This window comes from Arachis ipaensis, chromosome B3, assembly GCF_059453495.1.
Source record: "Arachis ipaensis isolate K30076 ecotype BB chromosome B3, ASM5945349v1, whole genome shotgun sequence".
Classification (NCBI taxonomy): Eukaryota; Viridiplantae; Streptophyta; class Magnoliopsida; order Fabales; family Fabaceae; genus Arachis; species Arachis ipaensis.
Window position 1 is genome coordinate 135583526 of NC_142438.1, and position 10472 is coordinate 135593997.

Consider the following 10472-nt stretch of genomic DNA (forward strand, 5'->3'; position numbering starts at 1 on the left):
ATTAAACAAGAGACTACTTAATACCTTAGGCTAAACATAAAGCCTTCACTAAAAAACAAGCATAAGCATGGCAATACGATTACTACAGACTATACAGTCTACAACAGTTAATGCTGGAAGGACCATATGTTTAGTTGGTTTTTCAATTTTGAAAATGACATTTAGAATGTCTTCCTTATTGTATACAGAACCAGAAATATCGGTACAATCTTGCCATAATGCCATATATGATGAGTGTCCATTGCTCCAAATGATGGAAGTATGGAACTGTATTAGGGATATTATAGGTAGAAACGATGTTTTAAACTTTAAACACATGTAGATGGTTTAAGCACAGATATGAACTAGAGTACTAGACCTATGACTTGATTTTTTCGCAAATGTGAAATCTTGAATTTGAGCACTTTTAAGTCTTAATAAAAAATAAATTTATTTAAAATGAAAGTAACGTGATTAAGAATAATTTACTTAGATAAAATTAAAAAAAATATGCATGTATTGTACATTTATAATCTTAACACACAAAAAACATATCATGGATCTGCAATCCACCCAACAAAAAGTAGAATGTCATAAAACCACAAACAGCAACTTAGCCAGAATGTCATAAAGTTTGAAGTAACCTCATGCATAGTCATATGATAATCAAAAAGTAGAAGCCACCAAAGACAAAAATTCAGATGATAAAGAATCTCTTTACATAAGAAATAGAGCAACTTCCTTGATTATTACATAACCGGAGGCCTTTAGAAGAAGGGAGCTCTGGCAGGGGTTACCTTTCTCTTATTTACCCGCTTGCTGGTTCCAGCTTTCTCCCTTTGATCATCTTTAAGCGAAATGAAGGGAGGAACTGAATGAACAGATTTCTTTAAAACAGCTTGGACCTGAGATTTCAGATTACTCATTGAATGCAACGAGTCATCACAGTCTTCACCAAAGGTCCAAGGTTCTTATCTACCACAGATCTCTTCATTTCAGTGAACCGACCACGATTAGAACCAAAAGCCATTGACTGATCCTGAAGATCACATTCCCCACCTTGATCACAAATTGGGCAATCTAGTGGATGGTTCATCAATAAAAACTCCATCACTCCTTCTCTAGCTTTCTTTGCAACAGGTGTGTCGGTCTTAATTTTCATTCCTACAGATCAATATCTCATTAGCTTAAATCTTTAACAAGAATCAGATCAATAAAAGGTTAAAAACCCCATCCAAACAAAATCCAAGCATTGTATTCATTTAGTGTGTTCGGCTTAATGCGAATGATAACTTATAATTTCTCTATTATAGAAACACAATACAGGGAAATCAGTGTGCAAAGAGAGAAAGGGAGAACTAGTGAGAAATCTGCAAAATTAACAATTGACACGGATAATTACTAAACACAGAAACAACGGTTTGAAAGTTTGTTCTTTTTAAAAAAAATATAAAATAAAAAAAAGCACCAAAGATAACTGGATTAAAGCTAAATGATATTTCATTACCATCCTCTACAAATTACATCATGTCAACAAGGCAACAACGTAACCCGATCAAACTTCATAATATGTTCAAGGAAGCACAAATTTGGACATAAACTGTTAATAACAAAGTTTTGTACATGCCAGTGGAAATCAATTAAAGAAAAAAGAAATCATCATAATGTGCCGAATCCCTCTAATCATGAACATGATCAAATTCCAACATGTCATAACCGTATCCGGCAATCACAATACAAGAGGGACACCAAAATGAAATCCTATGCATATAATCAACAAAAGGACGAACTACAACAGCTAATCGTTCAAAAAGAAAAAGAAGAAGAATAAGAAGCCGACCAGGAAGAGCAGGCATGGCGCAAGAAGCAACAGGCTTGGGAGACTTCCCGACCTCGACAAGACACATGCGGCAGTTACCGACAATGGAGAGGCGGCTGTGGTAACAGAAGCGGGGAATGTCGACTCCGGCAACCTCGCAGGCCTGAAGGACAGTCATGCCCTTGGGGATTTTCACCGGGTACCCATCCACGAACACCTCGATGGCGTCCTCCGGGTTAGGGAAGTGTACCCTAGCGCCGGCAACGGGGAACCGGGGCGGAAGATCCGGGGGACGGGCCTGGGCCTGGGCAGCTCGGGCTTTTGGAGCTCGGGCTTGGAGACAATGGTGCGGATGAAGATGTTCCTAGGGTTTTGAGAATTGAGTAGCCTTGAGGTGGGTCTCATGGCCTTTGAAGATAACAAGCCCAGCCCCATTTTTCTTCCGATTCCTTCTTCTTCTTCTTCTTCTTCTTCCTCTCTCTCTCTCTCTCTATCTATGAGATTGTGTTACGGCGATCCCGTGGGATTTGAGGGGTGCTGTCGGATCGTTGCAGGAATCTGAATCTCCGATTGATCTTTGGGTCTATTGATTTGAGTGGGGAGAGTGTTGGTGTGTGTGGAGTTGAAGGGGAAGAAGAGAAATTATGGTGGGTTGCTCCGGTTTATTATTCGGGTTGATACGGTCTGTATACGAATGGTGTTGGTGAATGAAATGATGAATGTAGAATGTTGTTCAAATGGGCCTCTCAATTTCATGCTGCTTACGCTTATAGTTTCCTCTCCACATTTTTTGGGAGCATTGCCCATTCGTTCAGTCACCGACCTATGCTTGTGATTGTGAGCAGTGAGTGACTACGCCAGTGTTTTTTTTTGGATGTGGCCCAATGGCAGCTAGGCTGATCTGCCCAAAGACCCGAAACCGCCCTACCCGGACAATAAACCGGATCTCACTCAAGCTTCTCTCCAGGCACTAGGAGGAGGTCTTCACTCTTCATCAATGCGAATTCAATTGATCATTGATTTTTTTATATAATTTTAAATGAGTAATAAATAAATAGTGAATATATACTAATTGCAATAATTAATTGAAAATGATAGATGATAATTATACTATTTAATTGATTAATTAAAAATAATAGATAATAGACATACTATTTAGCCAATTAATTATAGTTCGAATGGCATAATCTCCACATACTCAATTAACAGGTTCGAGTCTCCTATCTTTAATAAAAAAAAAAAAAGACATACTATTTAATTAATCATTATTTTCATTTTTTTGTATAAGATCTTAAAGAATATTTATGCAATCCTAAACTTGAGAATCTGGAGCAGCAATTTTGTTCTTTTGAGCAGAGGACTTGACGAATTTGTTCCAATATGGATGATTCTCCCACACAAGAGAAATTTCTTCAATGGGAACACCCTTTGTCTCTGGCAAGAGCTTGTAGATAAAGATACTCATAACAATCACAAAGAATGCAAAGAAGATGAAGAGCCCGAACTTCATATGGCACAACATCGCAGTGAAAACTTGGGCAATGGCAAAGGTGAAGATCATATTAACTGAAACGTTGACGCTCTGAGCCGCCGATCGAACTTCAAGCGGGAATATTTCACTGGGTACCAACCATCCTAGTGGACCCCACGACCATGCAAATCCCGCCACGTAGATACATATGAATACCACAACAGTTAAGGCAAACCACTTGGGAAGAACTCCAGGGTTTCCATCTGTTCCAAATTTGCTACCTATTGCAGCTGCGATCACAAGCTATACATACACACATACACAACAAATTAAACTTATATATATACCAACAATAATATTAATAATGAAATTTTTATTTTAGTTGATGAATCACATGTAACTAATATACCTGACAGATAAACATTTGAGCACCACCTTCGAGAAAAAGCTTTCGTCTGCCAACCTTGTCAACGGTAAAGATGGAAACAAGGGTGGCAAGGGCGTTATAACCTCCGGTAATCATGGCAGACATAAGGGAAGCAGTTCCACCAAAGCCAATAGTTTTGAACAAAACAGGAGCATAGAATGTGATGACATTCATGCCAGTGAGTTGTTGGAAGAAGGGAATGGCTATGGCCATGGTGAGGTGAGGCCTGTACTCACTTTTGAGCAAAGAAGACCAAGGATGCTTGACCTGTTTGGAGGCTTCACTGGCAGCAACAAGATCCTTAAACTCCTCGTCAACATCATTGGTTCCACGAATCTTGATTAGTTCCTCCTTGGCCTTCTCAGCTTGTCCACGCTCGATCAACGAGTTTGGTGAGTCAGGAAGAAACATTGCACCGATGATGATCATTATTGCAGGGACTCCTGCCAAACCTAAGCTATAGCGCCACCCTTCGCCGTTCTCCATCTTGGCAAAAAGGTAGTTCAGAATATTGGCAACAAAAATGCCAATGGTGATTGCCAATTGAAACAACATGTTAAGTGCTCCTCTGTATTTGTATGGAGCAACCTCGGATACGTAGATCGGCACAGACTATCAACGAATAAAAACATGTAATGATTATTATGAATTAGCAAGAAACATCATACAGATAATTATTATTATTATTAGTAGTACCTGATTGGCGCATCCGATTCCAAAACCTAGCAACATGCGGCCAACAATAAGCATCCAAACTTGCTGGGCGAAGCCGTTCAAAGCTGCACCGGCGAGAAAGAGAACACCGCCAGAGATCATGGTGAGGCGCCTACCGAAGGCTCGAGTGACCTTGGATGCAAAGATTGAGGCCACAAGAGCAGCCAAATAGAGAGAGGAAGTGAAGAGTGTGAGCACTTGGCTATCAAATTTACAATATTGGTTATCAGTGGGCTTAATGTTGTGCTCCTTTGCGTACACATCAGGGAAGAATTTCTTCAAAAAAGGATCCATGGAGGTGACTCCACCTGAAATGCCTAAGTCATATCCAAAGATAAGACCTCCAAATGCAGCGGTGACACATGTTATGAAGACTCTGAAAGTGAGTTTTCCGGGATAGTTCTTTTCGGAAGACCCCTTCTCTATGAAACCACCTGCCATTATCGTATTAGCCAACACAAGCAATCAGTTAAAACAGATGAACACTAAACAAGAATAGCTCTTATTTATAGTTGAATTACTTAGCGGATGAAGTTTATCTAACCGATTAATTATCTTTGTAGCTGAATTACTTTGCGGATGAAGCTTATCCAAGTGTTTAAAAATTTAAATTTAAATATCTATCTTCGGTTATTCAGTTAGCATCAAATCTTTTTCAAAATCATATATTTTGATTTTTGAATTTTAAATAATCTATTTTCATCTCTTATTTATCTTTTTATATATAAGGTGAAAACTCAGGTACAGTGGATCTGAGTTTTCATCTATATATAATTATAATTATAATTCTTTTGTTGTTTGAGGAAGTGTGATTGTGCGCACCTGTTTAAAAAAAATTTGTAATATATGTAGCTGGTTCTCTCTCATCTTGGCGCAGTAGGTTTGGGGCTACAATCTTGATTCGAGCACGAACAGCACCAACTGAATCATAGGGCAAATCGATTCCAGACACCTCAGACAGAGCCCGAATTATCTTCCAATCATCCCTGGAGTCACCACTGTTGGAACTGCAGGCAGAGTTTGTTGAGTGCATCCTTCAGTATTTTCATAGGTTCCTTCCTTCTCACTGAATGCTGCAGCTGGCAAAATGATGTTGGCACGATAAACACTCTTGTCACCATGGTGACCTTGATAAACAACAAAAGAATCAGCTGGGATCTTGTCCAAGTTTATATCATCGGCACCCATCAAATATACAAATTTTGCAGACTCGAGACTTTTTTCAGATTGAGGCACAAGTCCAAGGTCAAGTGCAGCAGCCTGGGCAGCATGAAGAAGTAATACATTAAGGCCGTTCCAATCAGGTCTGACAACCTTCCTTTGTTTTGCAATGGTTTCAATAGCTGCAAAAATTGCATCCTGGTCCTTTCTCTCGAAGATTCCAGCACCAACAATGATAACAGGGTTTTTGGCATTTGATATAGTCTTGGAGAATGGGTGGTGGCCCTCAGCAATTTCAAGTAGTGTTTGGGGGCCAGACGGCCAGTACCAAGATGTTGGTGGTCATAGTTGAAATCAGTAGCAGGACCGATGTACCCAACCTTGGCTTGAGTTGCTCTGACAGTCGTGCGTATTCTGGCATTAACCATAGCAGCTTCCACCCTTGGCTGCAAATTTGATATTAAACACACAAGATAGTATTAGATAACCAAATACAAAAAAATAATGCACCCAAGAAAGCACAATGTGTAAATAGTAGATGAACTCAGCAAAAATATAGAATACTTCACAAAAATTCTTTGTTGTTGATAGTCTTGTATTCTCTAAACCTACCCATGCCTATAAACCCCAAAATAACAGTTATAGAATCAAGTGCATGGACACGGTAACTACTAAAAAGAAATGGAATTTGAATAAAACAAGAACCATTTGATCATCAGCATAGTTAGAAAGACGTACATAAGGAATATTTAGAAATGACTCACTAAAATCAGAGACTAGTGATATACCTGGGTACCAACCAACAGAAAGACATCTGCATTCTCAAGACCAGCAATGCTAGTATTCATAATATATCCCGATCTCAAATCTGCACTAGTATTTTCACCAATGCCTTCACACCACACATTATTTGATCCCATCTTATTTACAAAATCTTTTAGTGCAATCATGGACTCAGCATCGGAAAGTTTGCCAGCTATTCCAACAATTTCTTCTGGTTCAACTTTGTGGGCAACCTCAGCTACCACAGCAAGGGCATCGGCCCAGCTGACAGACTTAAAACGTCCATCAGGACCACGAATCATAGGTTCATTTAACCTCTGCCTCTTCAAACCATCATAACAAAAGCGGGTCTTGTCTGAAATCCATTCTTCATTTATGTCCTGCAAAGGGAATGCAGAATAAACTATATCGGCAAACTATAAATATAAAAATGAACCTTCTAGACAGAAGAAAAAAGGTGCTACAGTAACAATGACAAAGAAGCATGGAACTATGAAAAAATACGTTGAACAACAAAAATTTTGCAGGCCAAAGTTTGTGGGGTCCAATATAAGGCATGCAGGGAGTCTAGGTAAAGCACCTTAATCTCCCATCCCCTCCCCTTCCTCCCCCCCCCCCCCCCCCCCCCACAGGATCCTGTTGAGTGAAAAACTAATGGGGGAATGCAACCCCACCAAAAATACGTTAACATGTTAAAACCTTACAGTCCCTCCAATATCTCACCCACAAGAGGATCAAGTGCTCCTTAAACATCTGCAGACTAACAACAGCTTAGTGTATCAACAGAGTGATGATTTTTGTTTACAGAAACAAATAAATTTAAGTGCCACAAAAATAATTGGAGCCTTAGCAACCACAAGAAAGAACCACAAACAGTTAAGTAAAATATTTTCATCAGATCAAACCTCATTTAGACGAGGGAGAATACGCATGACTTCAGGTCCTCTGCTGTCAATTCGAATATTGGATCCAACGGCATCAGTAACATCAATGCTTTCTGTTCCCTTCAATTCCTAATTTCGGGCTTTAAAAGCAAAAGGTTTCGACGTGAGTGCTCCAACAGGACAGATATCTATCACGTTTCCAGAAAGTTCACTTGTCATAAGTTTCTCAACATATGTCCCAGTCTCCTCTCCACTGCCACGACCTAACATGCCAAGATCCTGAATCCCAGCAACCTCTGTTGCAAACCTAACACACCTGTTTTGGGGGGGGGGGGGGGGGGAAGGAATTTCACAAGAGCCTTTTAGCAAACCACATAACATTGCTTTACACAACATTTAGCATTCAAGTGAGTAAGTGAAAACATAAAATGGAAGGTAATTTTTACTTCATGTAAATTAGTTTAAGACAACTTAAAAGAAGCCAAAGCCAGCCCAAACAGGAACAAAATGAAAATCAGATTAACATATCTCCAAGGAAGGCAATTTTCACTCCATGTAAATTAGTTTAATACATAATCTTTTTCAAAATCTTCCATAATGTGGTATCGACCACTGACTCATTTTAGAATAAGGGGATGCTTAATTCTTTTTAAAGATTATTCCACAAATAAACATGATATAAACCATTAAAGTGGAAGTTACTTATCTAGAACAATATAATCATAGCTTGTATAACATAATGCATTCCTGACTTCCACTACACAGAACCTTTATTTATTTATTTTGATACAAAAAGAAATAGCACCTTTATATCCAAAATTCACACAATTAGATTTGCAAAATATTTACCTTGTACATTGAATGCAATGAGTCATCACGGTCTTCACCAAAGGTCCAAGGTTCTTATCTACCACAGATCTCTTCATTTCAGTGAACCGACCACGATCAGAACCAAAAGCCATTGACTGATCCTGAAGATCACATTCCCCACCTTGATCACAAATTGGGCAATCTAGTGGATGGTTCATCAATAAAAACTCCATCACTCCTTCTCTAGCTTTCTTTGCAACAGGAGTGTCGGTCTTAATTTTCATTCCTACAGATCAATATCTCATTAGCTTAAATCTTTAACAAGAATCAGATCAATAAAAGGTTAAAAACCCCATCCAAACAAAATCCAAGCATTGTATTCATTTAGTGTGTTCGGCTTAATGCGAATGATAACTTATAATTTCTCTATTATAGAAACACAATACAGGGAAATCAGTGTGCAAAGAGAGAAAGGGAGAACTAGTGAGAAATCTGCAAAATTAACAATTGACACGGATAATTACTAAACACAGAAACAACGGTTTGAAAGTTTGTTCTTTTTAAAAAAAATATAAAATAAAAAAAGCACCAAAGATAACTGGATTAAAGCTAAATGATATTTCATTACCATCCTCTACAAACTACATCATGTCAACAAGGCAACAACGTAACCCGATCAAACTTCATAATATGTTCAAGGAAGCACAAATTTGGACATAAACTGTTAATAACAAAGTTTTGTACATGCCAGTGGAAATCAATTAAAGAGAAAAGAAATCATCATAATGTGCCGAATCCCTCTAATCATGAACATGATCAAATTCCAACATGTCATAACCGTATCCGGCAATCACAATACAAGAGGGACACCAAAATGAAATCCTATGCATATAATCAACAAAAGGACGAACTACAACAGCTAATCGTTCAAAAAGAAAAAGAAGAAGAATAAGAAGCCGACCAGGAAGAGCAGGCATGGCGCAAGAAGCAACAGGCTTGGGAGACTTCCCGACCTCGACAAGACACATGCGGCAGTTACCGACAATGGAGAGGCGGCTGTGGTAACAGAAGCGGGGAATGTCGACGCCGGCAACCTCACAGGCCTGAAGGACAGTCATGCCCTTGGGGATTTTCACCGGGTACCCATCCACGAACACCTCGATGGCGTCCTCCGGGTTAGGGAAGTGTACCCTAGCGCCGGCAACGGGGGTCCGGGGCGGAAGATCCGGGGGACGGGCCTGGGCCTGGGCAGCTCGGGCTTTTGGAGCTCGGGCTTGGAGACAATGGTGCGGATGAAGATGTTCCTAGGGTTTTGAGAATTGGGTAGCCTTGAGGTGGGTCTCATGGCCTTTGAAGCTAACAAGCCCAGCCCCATTTTTCTTCCGATTCCTTCTTCTTCTTCTTCTTCTTCTTCTTCTTCTTCTCTCTCTCTCTCTCTCTCTCTCTCTCTCTCTCTCTCTCTCTCTCTATTAGATTGTGTTACGGCGTTCCCGTGGGATTTGAGGGGTGCTGTCGGATCGTTGCAGGAATCTGAATCTCCGATTGATCTTTGGGTCTATTGATTTGAGTGGGGAGAGTGTTGGTGTGTGTGGAGTTGAAGGGGAAGAAGAGAAATTATGGTGGGATGCTCCGGTTTATTATTCGGGTTGATCCGGTCTGTATACGAATTGTGTTGGTGAATGAATGATGAATGTGGAATGTTGTTCAAATGGGCCTCTCAATTTCATGCTGCTTACGCTTATAGTTTCCTTTCCACATTTTTTGGGGGCATTGCCCATTCGTTTAGTCACCAACCAATGCTTGTAATTGTGAGCAGTGAGTGACTACGCCAGTTTTTTTTTTTTTTTGGATGTGGCCCAATGGCAGCTAGGCTGATCTGCCCAAAGACCCGAAACCGCCCTACCCGGACAATAAACCGGATCTCACTCAAGCTTCTCTCCAGGCACCAGGAGGAGGTCTTCACTCTTCATCTTCTAGCCACCACTCCGTCGTTGAGGGCCTGTCTCATCTTTTCAATTGCCTCAAAATACATGAGATTTCGTTTTGGGCACAAGCCCAATTGTTGTGAAATAAAAAGCCTAGTCACCACAGACATAGAGGTTATCTCTTGGTCTTCATCCTCTTCGAAAAAAAAATATAATAAAAAAGGTAAAGTATCATTTTTGTGGTTGAAGTTTGATAAAAGTTTTAAAAATATTCCTACATTTTATTTTGTTTCAATTTTATTCCAAAAGTTTTCAATTTGTATCAAATATGTCCATAACGGCTAATTTTTCAAAAAATTTAAGACAAATTCAACAACAATTTCATAAGAACAACTCTCAACACAAACAAATCAAGCATAATTTTCATACATTAATGTTATATTGGTCTTAAATTTTTTAAAAATTTAGCCGTCGAGGATATATTTGATGCAAATAAAAA

The 10472-nt window shown here is 39.4% G+C and overlaps 2 protein-coding genes and 1 pseudogene across 3 annotated transcripts; all 3 read right to left on the reverse strand.

Annotated features, from left to right (window-relative positions):
- Positions 1 to 479: 479 nt before the first annotated feature.
- Positions 480 to 2428, reverse strand: LOC110269529 (NADH dehydrogenase [ubiquinone] iron-sulfur protein 1, mitochondrial). The gene is made up of 2 exons (XM_021117435.2): positions 1820 to 2428; positions 480 to 1143 (listed from the first exon to the last, which is right to left on the reverse strand). The coding sequence occupies exons 1-2, from the start codon at positions 1974 to 1976 to the stop codon at positions 902 to 904; spliced, it is 399 nt and encodes a 132-aa protein (XP_020973094.2). The 5' UTR covers positions 1977 to 2428; the 3' UTR covers positions 480 to 901.
- Positions 2429 to 2895: 467 nt separating this feature from the next.
- LOC107631241 (sugar carrier protein C) lies at positions 2896 to 4851 on the reverse strand. The gene is made up of 3 exons (XM_016334611.3): positions 4393 to 4851; positions 3679 to 4308; positions 2896 to 3572 (listed from the first exon to the last, which is right to left on the reverse strand). Exons 1-3 carry the CDS (start codon positions 4849 to 4851, stop codon positions 3111 to 3113), a joined length of 1551 nt encoding a protein of 516 aa, XP_016190097.2. The 3' UTR covers positions 2896 to 3110.
- A 382-nt stretch (positions 4852 to 5233) lies between these two features.
- LOC148572543 (NADH dehydrogenase [ubiquinone] iron-sulfur protein 1, mitochondrial-like) lies at positions 5234 to 9574 on the reverse strand (annotated as a pseudogene). The gene is made up of 5 exons (XR_015907538.1): positions 9010 to 9574; positions 8088 to 8334; positions 7260 to 7554; positions 6360 to 6734; positions 5234 to 6017 (listed from the first exon to the last, which is right to left on the reverse strand). The product of XR_015907538.1 is annotated as an NADH dehydrogenase [ubiquinone] iron-sulfur protein 1, mitochondrial-like (transcript).
- Between the last annotated feature and the right edge of the window lie 898 nt (positions 9575 to 10472).

Coding starts and splice junctions, on each gene's coding strand:
- LOC107631241 (XM_016334611.3), bottom strand. CDS start 4,851: ATGGCAGGTGGTTTCATAGAGAAGGGGTCTTCCGAAAAGAACTATCCC. Junction 4,309..4,392: donor GAATCGGATGCGCCAATCAG/GTACTACTAATA, acceptor ATTCGTTGATAG/TCTGTGCCGATCTACGTATC. Junction 3,573..3,678: donor CTCAAATGTTTATCTGTCAG/GTATATTAGTTA, acceptor GTGTATGTATAG/CTTGTGATCGCAGCTGCAAT.
- LOC110269529 (XM_021117435.2), bottom strand. CDS start 1,976: ATGACTGTCCTTCAGGCCTGCGAGGTTGCCGGAGTCGACATTCCCCGC. Junction 1,144..1,819: donor CGCCATGCCTGCTCTTCCTG/GTCGGCTTCTTA, acceptor ATTGATCTGTAG/GAATGAAAATTAAGACCGAC.